Here is a 15,640-nt window from a genome sequence, read left to right as displayed (position 1 = left end):
TATACATTTTGTACCTCTGAGGTACTAATATAAACTCTTTAGGTGCAAAGGTGTACTTTATGAAAGGGTACTGCCCCATTGACAACTAGAGACCATTTTTTTCTGACAGTACACCTGATAGGTAATATTGAATTATATTAAGCAATGCTTACTGCATGTATTAATTACATATCATAGCAGATACACATTTAATCATGTTTGTTAACAATTCTTTTTTAAACTTCATGTTCTGTTAAACTGGCATCCATTCTAGTAACATTGTTTCATTGTCAATTTGACAGCAGTAATAAAACATTGTAGAAAATTAAAAAAGGAAAATAAGCAAGGAGATAGGAGTATATTGCTAGTGTGTACACCAGTCAGATAATCTTGGCATGTGAAAATTCATTGCATTCATTTTTGAGACTCTAAACAAATGTAACATTTGTATATATTTGAAGCATGCTGTCACACTTCAACTGCTTTGTTTATGATAAGTTCTTAAAGTTAGATCAAGATTAGTAGTCATTATACTTCAGGAAGACCCTATAGTGGATTACTCATAAAATCAGTTTAAATTTTTTAATGGCTCAAAATAGAAAAGAAAGCATGATGTAATCTGATAACCAAGCTAAAGCTTCATTATTAAGCAATGCCTGGACACAGAGTTGAGGTCAGTTGAAATGGTCACTTTACCATAAACAAGATCATAAATAAGCATCTCTGTGTGCGGCGAGAAAGGTACTTGACAGCTTGGGTGTTTATATGGTGGCATGCTGAGCGTGTCTGCTTCTTTTACACGACACCTTTATCCACAAAGCAACACATGACGGGTTGTTCTTTGTTACTGCTGTGTGACGGCAGTAGCGAAATTACTTTCTGCTGCCTGTCTAAACAAAGATCTCAAGAAATAATATAAGGTTAAAAGGCCCCAAAATGAACATTTTGTCATTATTTACTCAGTTTCAATTATAAGATATTTTGATAAATAATCACACTGCTGACGGTACACGTTCAGAAAAAATACAAAAAAGTACAAAATTGTACCCTTTGTGTCGCTGGGGTACACCCTTAAAGGTTCATTTTTGGACTTTTTTGTATTTTTTCTGATTAGACCATTAGCATCGCACTAAAAAATAACCAAAGACTTTCAATACTTTCCTATTTGGGGCTTGGCTCTTCTGTAGTTACATCGTGTACTAAGACCGACGGAGGGTTAAAAGTTGTGATTTTCTAGGCAGATATGGCCAGGAACTATATTCTCATTCTGGCGTAATAATCAAGGACTTTGCTGCCGTAACATGGCTGCAGGAGGCGTAGTGATATTACGCACTGCCCAAAAATAGTCCCCTTGGTAACTTTCAATAGCAGGGGACCAATTTTAGCCGCTGCGTAATATCATTGCGCCTGCTGCAGCCATGTTACGGCAGCAAAGTCCTTGATTATTACGCCAGAATGAGAGTATAGCTCCTAGCCATATCTGCATAGAAAATCGCAACTTTTAATTTTCCGTTGGTCTTAGTGCACGATGTAACTACAGAAGAGCCAAGTTTTAAATAGGAAAAATATCGAAACATTGGTTATCTTTGAGCGCGATGCTATTGGTCTAATCAGATTCAATAGATTATGCTAAGCTATGCTAAAACTGGTACCCCCATTCCCGGAGATCAGCTGAATGGGTTTCAAAACAGTAAAAATCAAATGTTTAACTCTAGGGGAGCTGGAAAATGAGCATATTTTCAAAAAAAGTGGAGGCACAAAAAAGATCCTTATACAGTAATGTACCCAAAAAAATGATTGTATTATGTTTAGTATACCTATAAAGTTACAAAACAGAACCTTGGGGTACCACCGCAGTGACAGAAAGGTACAGTTGTGTACCTTTTTTCTGACAGTGTACCCATTGACAATGTGTCATTTGTTTTTTCTACTATGGAAGTCAATGGGTAACATCAACTGTATTGTTACCATCTTTTATCAAATGTCGTCTTTTGTGTTCAACAGAAGAAACTCATAGGGGTGGTTTCCCAGACAGGGATTAATTTAAACCAGGACTAGGCCTTAGTTTAGTTAAATATAACTAGTTTTAACAAACATGCCTTACCAAAACCATTACTTGTCTGTATTTTGAGGCAAACAAAAGGCACTGATGTATTTTAAGATATGTCAGTGCAAGTTGTTTTCAGTTTGGACAGCTCTTACATTTATTGTAGTCTAGGACTAGTTTAATCCCTGTCCGGGAAACCTTTCTATAGAGGTTTATAACAACATAAGGATAAGTAAATTGTGACGGTAGTTTCATTCTTGGGTGAACTACCCCTTTAAAGGTACAGAAGTATTGTGACAAATACATTAAAATAGTTTAAAACAGTGATAACTTGATGCATTGCCCCAGAATACATCCTTTGAAATTACACAAGCTGATTTCAAACCATGAGACATCATTCAGGAACGAACAGCAAACAAAGCTAAAATGACAGTAAGGCCTGCTGCAATGAAGAAAGCATTTGAGGTTTTAATATATAGAAACTTTTATTTTCATTTAGAGTAAATAGTGTTGAAAATCTGAAATAAGGTTTCAATACCTACATAACGTTTGTATTTAAATAATAACACTTTACATGCCTAAATCCAGTGACAATTACAAAGGTCTTAGGTTTTGTGTGTGTATGTTGTTACTCTTTTAGTTTCCCTTGTAAGAAAGAGTTCAAGTATAAAAATTATCAACAGTGTAAAATTGCCCATCTGATGCATATTTAAAGCAACATAAGCACAGCATCCATCCTTGACATTGACAATACATTCTAGTGTATGAAGCAGCATGTCCTTTAGATTTTTCGCCATGTATTTTTTGTTCTTTTTAAAGTTTTTCTTTAAACAGTTCTAGATATAACAAATGGAGAGAACCTAGAATAACAGGCCTGCAATAAAACAAATGTCGTACGATCGGCCGATATTTAATGTCGCCTTCTAAAATTCCAAATGTATAGAAAGGAAAAAAGTAGAATTGTACAGTGCACATAGAGAATTGTATCTTAAATAAGTCCTAGACCAACATTTTTGGTTGAATATGTTAATACTACAACTAAACCTACTCAATAACTTATATAATATGCCATGAGATGAATACATTATATCCATACAGTACCGCATCCAAGTCTGTGATCTTAGAGCGCAAAATAAGTCAACTCAAAATAAATATCTTAAATAGCATTACAAATGTAAGGCACACAAAGAACCCCCGTACGCACAGATTCGGATCCTTTTAGTAATAGTGCTGTAAGAGTTGCTCATTGAAATACATAGACCTTATTGAGAAAAGTTGCTGGTGCTCAGACATATATATATTTTTTAGTGGAGAGATCGCTTTTCGTTAGTGTTGACTGATAGCGGTGCATTCGTAATGGGTGAAACCCCTCCCTTTTCACGGCTCCTTGTCTTTTTTTGGTAAGGGGTCTCTGTCACAAAAGATATCCTGCTGGTGATGCAGAGGATGTGGGTGATATTGGGAGGATTTACAGGTGGTCTCTGCTACAAACCTCTTTAAAAGGAGGGGGAGCTGTTGACAGAGCCAAACCAGGACCGGTTTCTAAATGGGCGCGGGGATTAAACGGTGACAGCTTCACAAACAAGCCCCCGAGCATTTCCACTGTGTGTACATCAGTGCTTGTTTTCCCAACTCAGTAGTTTCTGCCTGATACTGGGTTTTTTTTTAATACTGAGCAATGCCCCAAGCTTTATTTCCCATGTTATCATCTTGTGTGTCCCTCGCCCGTAGACACAAACACTTAAATTTGTGTGTAACTGTGTACATGTTAGTCCACGTGTATTCATAAGCATATAATACAATCAGTCTTTTTGTCTCTTGAGAGTGCCTTCAAATTGTTCGATGCCTTTGGAGAAGGGGGAAAAATGTTCCTTTTCCTGCACTTGGTGTTGTCCGTAGTTCGCTTTTGCATAGATCAAGGCACAGGTCAAAGAGGAGAAAGGGGGACATTCAGCATCAGATAGATAAAAAGGTAGTTCACAACACATAAAACATTGCTAACACTGGATCTTTCTCCATTTCGCCACAATTAGGTCTACAATCCCTGATTGGCAGAGTTTGTCTTTTTCGAATTCGCTGAAAAACGCTCCCTGATGATCGAAAAAAAAATGCACTTGAGAAGACAAAACAAAAGGAGCCCTCAAAAATGAGAATAAATAGAAGTTAAGGGGCCCTTGAATCAAAACACTGTGGGACATTTCCAAGTGTCCTTCAATGAAAATGCTCACCTACATTAATGACAGCATCAGGACTTCGTTTCGTCTACAATGCGCCTATACCACAGTGATTAGTTGCTGCGTACTCCTTTCGCAATAAATATACTACTCTAATATTAATTATGGTAATAAACATAATAATAATAATAATAATAATGGTATTGATAATAGTAAAAAGCTAGATTCCGTCCTTTTCTTCAACTTTTTTTCGTTTTTGGTTTAATCACAGCAAGTTGGAAAGCAACGTTCCCACCTCACTAACAATCTCTATCAGTTACTATCCCCCTCCCGAATTTTCCTCCTCTTGCAATCAACCCACAACCAGCAACTGTTTTCTTCACCATCTTGCACCTCTTCATCATCATCTTCATCATCTAGTAGCAGTCGCTGGGCGTCAGCTTCACGGACATCTCCCGTCCGTTTCATTGGTTGCTATTGCATCCGTTCAGCTTGCAGCTGCTGGGGCTGGTACTGACCGAAAGCTGCAGCTGCGGCTGCAGACCCAGGCGTGGCTGTGGCCAGAGGCTGCTGCATGGCATAGCCGTACCCGGCGGTCGCTACGTAGCCGGTTGCGGCGGGAGAGGCAGCGTAAGGGTACTCGTAGGCGGCGGCGGCGGCCGCTGCGGTTGCGGCGCTGGCATATTGCGCATAGGCGGCACCCGTGTAGTCGATGTAAGGCGAAGTAGCTGTCGCGGAGGCTGCAGTTGGTTGGATGTGAGGGATGACAACGCTGGGCTGCATGAAGGCTTGCGGGTACACGTAGTGAGTGGGGATCCTGCGAGACACAAACACATGACAGTGTGTTAGTCTGATAAACATCTATTGCAAAACCACAAACACAGAGCACAACCACAGCCCAGCCAAGCACTTACAGTTCAGTAACACCAAGAGATCTCTCAGTAAAACCATAAGGGTAAAATTAATAAACTAATTTTTTGTGTCATCATTAGGACATCCTGTCTTCCATTGGTCAGCCAAACAGAGAAAACCAGACCAACTTCATACTGTTGGAGATGTTATTTACCTGGGTGTCAATCCAAATTTGTGTAACAAAAAAGGATGATTATTAATTTTTCATATCAATTTTTACTTTTGGGTAATTTATCACTTTTTAACTGACACATTGTTCGATTTTGCACACAACTTGTCCATCAAATTTGTCTTCTACAACCACCTATAGCATAAAACTATGGATAAGAATTTTGCATTGGTCCAGTTTACACAGTTGTACAGTCAGACGTGAATGACAACTATAACATTAATGCCAACTACTAATGACGCCATAGTAAAAGCCTCATGTGTACAACACCCTGGTGCATGTCCTGTAAAAAGAGGGAAGGCAGGACCCAGGAGACTCAGAGGGGAGTTATGTGAATATGTCAGGGCTACTTTGACAGCTGGACAGTTTTCAAAAAGGGACGCTGCTGGCTGTTTCCCCCTCCGCATTTAGACAATGAGCCTCGGGCAGGACAGCACACAGAGAGGGGAGTTTTGATTAAATAAGCAATCGGGAACAATGAGCCCATTTTGCCTTTCATTAAGTACCCCGCTGCACTTTTAAAGGGCTTTTTACATTTACTGTCTGCGTTAAACAGACTAGTGAGAACTTTGTATAGATTGTGTATCTTTTAAAAACCGAAAATTCAAGTTACACTGTCAGTTAAGGAGCGCCATCTGATACGGTCTTATTTATACATGTGCTGCAGCTTCCCCTAGTGTTTTTTAAAAAGATGTGCAATCATTGCGGTGATCTGAAATTATTGCAATGAGGTCATACAATCGTGGTGAGACAATTATTTTAAGATGCTGGTTATGCCTGGAATCTAAATTGATATTAATTGACTAACATTTTAACTTTTCTGATGGGGTAATATGAGAGAAAGTTTCTATCATGGCAACCCTATTTGCAGCACACCATTATATCCTTCAAACCCCAACACCTGACCACTCCCAAACAAACCACAAGACCTCTGCCCCAATTAAAAAAAGCATGAGACGGGCATCAAGAAAACGGGAGAACAATAAAAAAAGACTCAGCTCAACACAACCACTCACATAATGCCACAATTTAAAAAATAAAATAAATATTTTCCTGCGCAGGTCAACTGACAAAGATGAAATCTTTAATGCTTTGGCAGCCTGAGACAACAGTAAGGTTTGTGTTAAAATAAACGAATTAAACTTTAACTCATACAAAAATGAGATATATTATACAGACTACAATTCAATTCAATTTTATTTATATAGCGCTTTTCACAATTGTTATTTGTTTCAAAGCAGCTTTAGATGAACAGATGTAGAGGAAAACACAATATAATCGATAAATAATATAAGAAGCAGAATACAGCGGCTAAGAATAAAACGTACGAGCGAGCGTAGTAATAATTTTCCGTATACAGTAAAGTGCTAAGTTAAGCCAATGTTGGCTGACTCTCCAGGGGATGAAAAAAAACCCTAGGAGAAAAACCCTGTGGGAAAACTCCTAGGAGAAGAAAAACCCTTGAGAGATACATATAAATTTAAATTGAAATTTAAATAAACAGGATAGGGATATGAAACGGGTAGGCAAATTAAACTGGTTCAGCCAGTGGTCGTTGGCTGGGCCAAAGACTACATCCCCAGGCTTCATACTCATACTCGGTATTGGGGGTAAAGCATTATGTAAAAATATTACTTTTTTGAAGTAACCAGTAAAGTAACATTACTTTATAAATGTACACATTAATATTTGAGTTACTTTTTTACTTTTCAGTTTAATTATTTCAATATAAAAATAAAATAAAATGTACTGAATTAAACTGAACATATTAACATAGAATTACGCACTCTGTGCGCCTGAGCGAGAACAGTTTGAAACGGAGATGGCAGGCCAGAGCTTGACATTTTTGCGATCATAAAAAACACCTGCAAGGCCTGAAAGAGATCAAGCCTCAGCCAAGTAAGAACAAGTAACGCAAAAGTAACGCAAAAGTAACGCAAAAGTAACGCAAAAGTAACGCAAAAGTAACGCAAAAGTAACGCAAAAGTAACGCAAGCATTATTTTCCATGAAAAGTAATTAGTTACTTTTTGGGGAGTAACTTAACATTGTAATGCATTACTTTTAAAAGTAACTTTCCCCAACACTACTCGTACTCATAGAAGACAAAAATCAAAACAAACCTGAACAGGCAACAAAAATAAGACAACGCAAAGCTTACACTTTAGCAACGTAACAAATATTGGCCACTGAGTGCATCTAAATGAAGAGACTACCGGTACTTATGCCAGTAGACTCAAAAAAATTAGTTATTTTCAAAATAAGGGGCGGCAATAATTTAACCTATGCTGGTTTAGTTGAACCCAAAATGCTGAATCGCATTGTTGAGTCAAATATAGACCCAAAAGCTGGGCTCGTACGTTTTTGACCGAATGCTGGGTCGAAAATAAGTACACGTTTTTTTCTAGACACAAGCTTATACATACAATGAATGTCCCATTTAAATATGTATACAAAGCTTTTAAGGGACATTTAGTAGTAAACATATCTTCACTAGTATATATGACACATTTGGTTGGTCTGTTTTCTTCCTAACTCTTCATAACAGTCAGCACAGTTGCACGGTAGCACACACATCTCTAAAAAGCTGTCTAAAAGCAGTGCTGGGTTACAGAAACACAACAGATATCTTGTGCAACCACTTGATAAAGTTCAATAAAGAGCAGATGACTCATGGACACCATATTACAGTGTGAGTGACAGGGAGGGCTGGGAGCTATTTTCTGCTCCACCTGCCATTCCACAAGAGTTACTCTGGTGATTTCCAAATCCAGCGTTTTCTTTCTCTGTCCAGTGACAGTAAACAAAGGATTTATCTCCTGACAAAACTTGAGAACTTTAAGAGATCTTTTTATTTCAAGACGACACAGATTAATAAACAGAATGATCGTTATAACTGTGCAGTTCCTCTATTCTAGCCACAGGCAATTTCACATTTGGGTTTAAATATAGCTCAACTATACTTGACTTCCTTAGATGCAGACCTTGCAAGCACCCGTTGTCATCTGGAGAGATCTCAGCTGACCAAACAGTTGCAAGAAACAAGGCAACATCTGTAGACACATCCTACGCATTTTCTTTGGAAAGACGTGGGGCAACTTGTCACCACTCGAGCATGGCCTCAATACAAACACCGAGCGTATGACAGAAATATAATTGCATGTTTATCTGAGCCTGTGAGAAATTTCTCAATCGATACAGAATGTTGTGGAACAAGCGGCACGACTTTGCAAATTTCAGACCTGACCCACATATCACAGACATAATTTGACTAGTAATAATGACATCATGGTTCAGTTGCGTTCATCCCCAGGAAAACATTTAACCACTGCTTCGAGGTCAATGTCTTTTGCCCCATTCAGTTGAAAACCAGTTAACACACAAAGCCCTACGCAAGAGGTGCCACCTCAGCGCCAATGTGGCGCATGTTGGGTCTCGTTGAAGTTTATCTCAAAGCTAAATGTCAGTAGTGGCCCAGCCCCCAGAGCCGAGAGAAAAAGTGTGACAGTGGCCAGAGCGAGAGAGAAAGCAAGAGCTTTATGCGACTGCACTGTCAGCACAACAGCCTTTATAGGAAACAATAGAGAAGCTTGTTTTTCTTAACGCTGCAGAGGGCCATGTGACGAAGGCTCGCTCAGGGGGCTGTGGCATCCAGACTTTTTTTTTTGCCTGTCACAGCAGAAGACTCGCAACACTGCAAACACAAGCATGCATGTCACAAACAGACACGTTGGGCAAAATGTCTAAGCAGTTCTTTCAATAAAAAAAGTTATCAAATACTAAGATGCACATTAAAAGCATCATACAAGTGGACAGTGCAACGTGTGCACTATATTTCAACTTACTTTGAGAAACACCATGATGTTCAGTCATTTGACATGCAAGAACCAATGCCGATGGCACTAATATGCCAATATTGTAATCAATTGTGACCCTGCCTGTTATCTACATAAAAATCATTCTACATAAATGTAAAGAACACTATGTGAAAATATAAACTGGATACCTCTATACCAAGGGTTATTAAACTGTGGGATAAGGTGCTTTCACACCGCCAGCGGCGAGAGCGTCAATAAAAGCTCTGGCTGCCCTACTAACAACGCTCTGACGCTCGAATGCATTCTCTGGAATTCTCTCAAGCGGAGGTTTACGCCTTCCAATTGATTGCCACCGAACGTTTCCGCCTTCAGATTGGTTGCCGCTCATAGCTCATTACCATAAAGTTGAGCTGATCTCAACTCTCCGAGACGCTCACGCTGTACATGATGCGCCGCCCCGCTACCCGACGGAGTTGTCCCCCGGCTTTCATTGAAAATGAATGACTTTCGGCCACTTTGGCGCTCTCGCTGGTGGCGGTATGAAAGCACAACTACAGTACATTCACACGGGGCGTAAGCCAAGCGTTGACGCTAGCGTTGACGCTTCGCATTCACTTTTAATGGGTGACGTCATGCGTTGCCGAACTTAATTGTGGATCCGTCGGCGCCGCGTTTCTCAACTTTTCAAGTTGCGGCGCATGCGTCAGCCAATCACATCACCTTATGCAAATAACCTAGTCAGAGCCAGCCAATTACGTTTATAGAAGACCGGAGCATGTGTTGCGGCCACTGTGATTGGCTGCGCTTCAGACGAGCCTTCCGTCAAGAGTTAACACTTCCGTCCTGTGTGAATGTACCGTTATAAGGTGGGTCGCGCAAGTTGCTTTGCTGTTGTGGTGAATGACTCAAAAAACAGTTTAGTCCATTTAATGACTAGCAATGACAATGATTTTGATATTATATACTATCAATTATTTAAATATTTCAATACATTTGATTAATAAAATGGCAAGAAAAAAAAACTTAATTATAAAAGGAATTTGTTTTTTTTGGGGGGGGGGGTAAAATTTGTATTTTCCTAAATTTTTCTGTCATTTCCATTTAAAAATTTGTTGGTGAGCCCCGGGATAGATTATAGCCATTTAAGTGGGTCGCAAAATGGAAAGTTTGAGAACCACTGCTCTTTACTGACTCAAGCCATGATAAAACTTAAAGCGCTTTTTTAAAATTAAAAAAAATTGTTGGTGCCCCCAGAGTACGTATGTGAAGTTTTAGCTTAAAATACCCTATAGATAATTTATTATAACATGTTAAAATGTGCCATTTTTGGGTGTGTCCTTTTAAATGCAAATGAGCTGATCTCTGCACTAGATGGCAGTGCCGTGGTTGGATAGTGCAGATTAAATCCCTTTCTGACATCACAAGGGGAGCCAAATCGCCCATTGCGACGAATGGTTTACCAAACTAAGTTACTGGGTTGATCTTTTTCACATTTTCTAGGTTTATAGAAACACTGGGGACCCAATTATAGCACTTAAACATGGAAAAAGTCAGATTTTCATGATATGTCCCCTTTAAAGTAAAATCAAACTTTAATGCTCCAAATCTCATTATTAGATTATAAGACTTTAGCCTGGCATCACAGACAGGGTTACATTTAGTACTGTAGATAACACCTACATTTCCATGTTTGTCATAGTAATAAATAAACTTTAATCATACAGTAAATCATCATCCGCCGGATAAGAGCGCTTCTGACATTCTGCTCATAAATTCTCAAGAAACTCTCACAATAAATATTTGAAACAACATAGGGGCAAGTACAAAAAAATCCTGTACAAAACCTGTGTTTTGGAGGAACTACCACTTTTGGTTGGTCTATAAATTTATATAGAAATGGAAGATGGGTTATTTACAAGGACATCATCACTAAGAGAGAAACAGCAGGACTTTAAGGATTCTTGATCCACTGCAGGAAGCCTTATAGGGCTGGAGCAGAGAGACATAACAAGAGACAGACACAGAGAGAGAAACAGAGAGAGAGAGACAGACAGACAGACAGAGAGAGACAGAGAGACAATGGAGATGGGAGAGAACGGTAAAGGGTGAGTATGTGTCATACTCTCTGTGCTGTGAGTGTGACAGGACTCTCAATCAGTGAGCAAAATACAACCGAAACGTGCAAGTTTGTAGTCGGGCTGTTGGTTTGGCGTGAAGTGGGTTCGACAACGGCAAACAAAACAAACGGCACTCACTCCAATAACAAGAAACACAAAAAAGTGAAAACAAAAAGTAAATGATAAAAAAACACAAGCTCCAGCAATTAAAAACGTGAGGAAAACAATCAAATAAATAAAAGCAAACTAAAAACCACGCTTTGCTCTCTTGGCAAAGTCATATCACTCCTCCACAACACGGAAATACATCACCCCAAATCCAGCCTTTTTTCTATCAAATTAAAAAAGCACACAGTTAAGCTATCAACACCACTTCATGACGGTAAAAGGCACACAAAACTCTATGTTCTATTAAAAGTGAAAGTCCAAACCAAAACGAAACCAACATACATGCATCTGTAATCACCATTTCATGTCTTTTTGTGTTTGAGTCTACACGTAGTGTAGCTACTGATCTGCACAAAGCTCTCAGAGCTATTCCTCAAACCACCAGTTATCTTAACCCAAATCGAGCCTGTCGGACCAGAGAAAGATAGACAACATTGAATCAGAGCCTATACTGTCCAGAATTAAACTTCTTCCACACATACTGTACATGCAAACACACACGCACACTTTCTCTCCATCATACAAACACCCATCTAATCTTGTGTTTAAGTATTGTGGAAGGGTTAGAAATTGTGACTTGTCCCCAATTACTCCTTATATGAATTGTTCAAACATATTCAAGTTTAGGTCCTGATCACTAAGGCTTTTGACGTATCAAACATATTTTTGTTGCATCTAGGTGTCACTCACCCATATGGTCTCTGGATGAAAGCAGGGTGAATTTGAGGAACGCCAAAAGTAAAACCTGCAACAAAGACATGGCAATACCTTAAAAAAAAGTGTTCATAGAAATCAAAAATGTGCTCCTACATATTTCATATTAAGTGTCAGTCAAGTTAAAACTTATAATCTTCCTAAAACAGCTATCTTTTTGTGATACTGGCACTTCCTAAAATAATGGTGTTAAATGCATCAGGCACTCTTTTACAGATTAGGCTACTGCTTATTCATTAAAACTTAAAAATGAAGCCACAAACCTTGGGTTAACATCTGTGCATGTACAAAGAAACTTAACTTTTGTTTGAAAGCAAACGCATCTGTTAATCAATTTTCAATCCTGTAGGTTTCATTTGGGAGTCAGTGTGTCAACAGGTTCACTGCTTTTTTAAAGACCCGAACCGTTGGTATCCAACGGCTTTTATGGATGATTGTGATCTTTATATGACTTTTGCATAGCAACACATAGAAACCCTACCTGGCTGCATCACTCGTGGCTTGGCTCCCAGATAAGCCAGGTTAACATTGGCCTTCCTCCCATCGATAATGGGGTTGGGGTCCTTGCAAGCTCTGTCAGCAGCTGATCGATCCGCCATAGTTACCTAGTTTGGAATAGTAAAGAGAATGTTGGTGCATTTGTGAAAATATATTTACAGATCATTTAAGACATGCATTTTTTTAGCCTTGGGTTAGAGGTAAGGAACAACTCCAATACTTGAAATATAAAAGCAAAAAACTTCAATTAACCTATTTGGCACGTGATCTAGTTTGTTTTGACATCCGTTGGAGTTCGTTAACTTCTGCTGTGTGGTCTGTCAAAACTTTACAAGTTGTCTTGTTTACTCTGTAGCTGTGAAACGCTTATCAGGGTGCTTCTAGTCAAACTCGACAGCTGAGCCAACATGGGCCTCCACTTGCGCACTTCAACAGGTCACTTATAGCTGTGCTTTGTGACTTTTCAGACTTTCAAGATTAAAACGGATAAATGTAGATAACAAAATAATTGTGTAACGCTAAACTTTCATGGTTAACTTGTTTATAAAGCACGGAGATCCTGATGCGCAACGCGTTTGCGCAAATGTATCCAAACAAGCTTATGAAACATTTCTCGCCTTCATGGAGACCTGTCGTGTTGCCATTTAAATGTGTTGTGTCATGCTGTCAGTCAGCAGTTATGTAGCCTATCTATGCCAGTCTCTAATTTGAAATGTACTCCAACGTGAGTTAGGAAAGAGGGAAATAGTTACAAATCCATAACCCCTGGACTTTCCAGTCTGTCTGTCGGTGATCACCACAGCTTCTTCAATTTCCCCAAACACCTCAAAATATTTCCTTAGACTGGAATCCGTCGTGTGATACGGAAGACCGCCGACAAATATTTTGGTGTAAGTGGTGTCCTTTTGGGTGGTATGCATCCTTACAAAATACTCAAGTGCAAAAACAAAAAAAAATAATAATAATAATAAAGGAAAGGCGATCTAACGTAGTGCAATGTTTTGGGCTTGATAGCGACCCCTTTAATATCCCTATAAAACAATCACTAGACGGCGTGCGCACGCGAAGTTACAAAAGGCGACTTTTTTTGGATAATAGCTACTATAAAACGCCCGTATTCGGGTTGAATTTAAGAGGTAGATTAGTTTCCCGTCCCTTGGTAAGTAAGGTGGAGCGGATTGAGCCAAGGATCATCAGGTGGGTCGAGCTCCTCTTCCAAACTGACGTGACTTCTCTAAAGTGCGTGTGACCCGATCCTAAAAGCGCCCGGTTAAACCACACCCAGATCGCTGTGAGGGAGGTTCGAGCGAGGCATTACCACACGCCCACACGCGCTCAACAACAGCTGGACAGCGCTCAACGGCCATTTGTGTGTGCGCCTTTGTTAAAGAGCTGTAGAGACATTTCATGCAGTTGTTGTTTCAGTAAACGCATGCACATTTGTGTACGAGCCACACACACACAAAGCAAGCGAAACATTAAATAACAATCAACATTTTGGTGTAAAATGTGAGGAAAAATATAATACACAGTAGAAGCCATCATCATATCTTATCAGTATGATCTGGTGGTCCGTTTAGACAGCTTGGCAGGTGGTGGTTAAAAGGTGATTGAGGTGCCAAATAAGAAGAAACACAGATTTCTACAGGATGGACGCTGTTAAAATGTTGTTTCTTTGAAACTAAAAACAGAGAGAATGCCCGGACATGTCTCCAAAATCTCTCAATGCGTCTCTGGAGCGTGTGTGTGCGCGCGCGCGCGCGTAAAGGTGCACAGTTTGTTCAGTCAACGTCTTTCGCTTTTAAAAGCATTAATATATTTATTTAACAACATGTATATGAACTTTTACTTAACATCCAAATTTTACTTTAAAATTGGTTATCATTAAGTGTTTAAAATTACATTTAAGCACTTTATAGTTAAAATATGATGGAAAATAATTTTATAAAGGTACAAATATTCCATGCAGTCTCTAAATGAATACGAAAAACAGGGGCTGTATAACAAAAACACACTAACTCAGTATCTCATCTACAGTATTTAGTAACCATGGTGTTTATTTAGAACATGAATCATATGTAGGCCCTTGTTTAACACTTTTGGAAAAGTCAAGATGATTGCATTTCACATCTCTTCTGTCTTATAAACCAATAAAAACTCTTTCATCATCATCATCAGTTCATCATTCATTAACCTATTAAAGCATAGTTTCAAATGTTAACATTTCTTTGCTGCATGTGCACTCCCGATCTTTGCAACAATCAAGAACAATTACAATTGCTGACATCAGACCATTCCAGCCTCATTTAGAACAAAAACAACAGACCGTTTTCTAGGCCTCCAAACAATTGGGAGAACGTGATATGAGTCTCTCTGTAAATTATTAAAAGGCCTTCTCATTTAAACCATACAACTTCCAGAGCACACGGACGATGGAGTTTTGTGGAAGCGTGCAACCTGAGAACGAGTCTATTTGGTGTGACCTGCCAAGCCATGTGGAGATCCTGACGCCCGTGGATGGATAATTGAGGCTTTTTATAAAAAATGTCAGGGAGCAACTCGATAGAGAGCGTCCACTAACTTATTCATGGAGGCACACATACCCGTTAAGCCATGAGTGGAGGTGCTTGGAGAGAGATGTGGCTTTGTATTTCAACAGGATTACAAAAGAAGACCTATCTTCTTTCAGGGGCCTGTGTCCGTTTACATACAAGACACTGACATTTTAAGTTTTCCTGAAGTTTATGGACACCTCACATCTAAATTTTCCATTGAGGTTATGTCCTCCATTAGATCCAAGCTCCAGGTTTGATGATTGGTGGCCTACATTGGTTCCAGGGTCGAGTGGTCTAACAACACAAACAGATTTTGGAGAGCACTCAACACAATCCACCTGTCAAACACAGTCAGTCATTCAGTCACACATTTATTGCTTTCAGAGGTCATTGGTTCGAGTGAACAGCTGAATAGCTTTGTGACCCATATGTATAAAACATTATAAACTTGAATTTATAAACTTGAAACACCAAATCTAGTGTTTAATGT

The 15,640-nt window shown here is 39.2% G+C and overlaps 1 protein-coding gene across 1 annotated transcript; it reads right to left on the bottom strand.

Annotated features, from left to right (window-relative positions):
* Positions 1 to 2,492: 2,492 nt before the first annotated feature.
* rbm24a (RNA binding motif protein 24a) lies at positions 2,493 to 13,859 on the bottom strand. The gene is made up of 4 exons (XM_055220095.2): positions 13,348 to 13,859; positions 12,579 to 12,702; positions 12,074 to 12,128; positions 2,493 to 5,017 (listed from the first exon to the last, which is right to left on the bottom strand). The coding sequence occupies exons 1-4, from the start codon at positions 13,513 to 13,515 to the stop codon at positions 4,675 to 4,677; spliced, it is 690 nt and encodes a 229-aa protein (XP_055076070.2). The 5' UTR covers positions 13,516 to 13,859; the 3' UTR covers positions 2,493 to 4,674.
* Between the last annotated feature and the right edge of the window lie 1,781 nt (positions 13,860 to 15,640).

The sequence above is a fragment of the Misgurnus anguillicaudatus genome, chromosome 20 (assembly GCF_027580225.2).
Source record: "Misgurnus anguillicaudatus chromosome 20, ASM2758022v2, whole genome shotgun sequence".
Lineage (NCBI taxonomy): Eukaryota > Metazoa > Chordata > Actinopteri > Cypriniformes > Cobitidae > Misgurnus > Misgurnus anguillicaudatus.
This window is presented reverse-complemented; position numbering and strand designations above follow the sequence as displayed.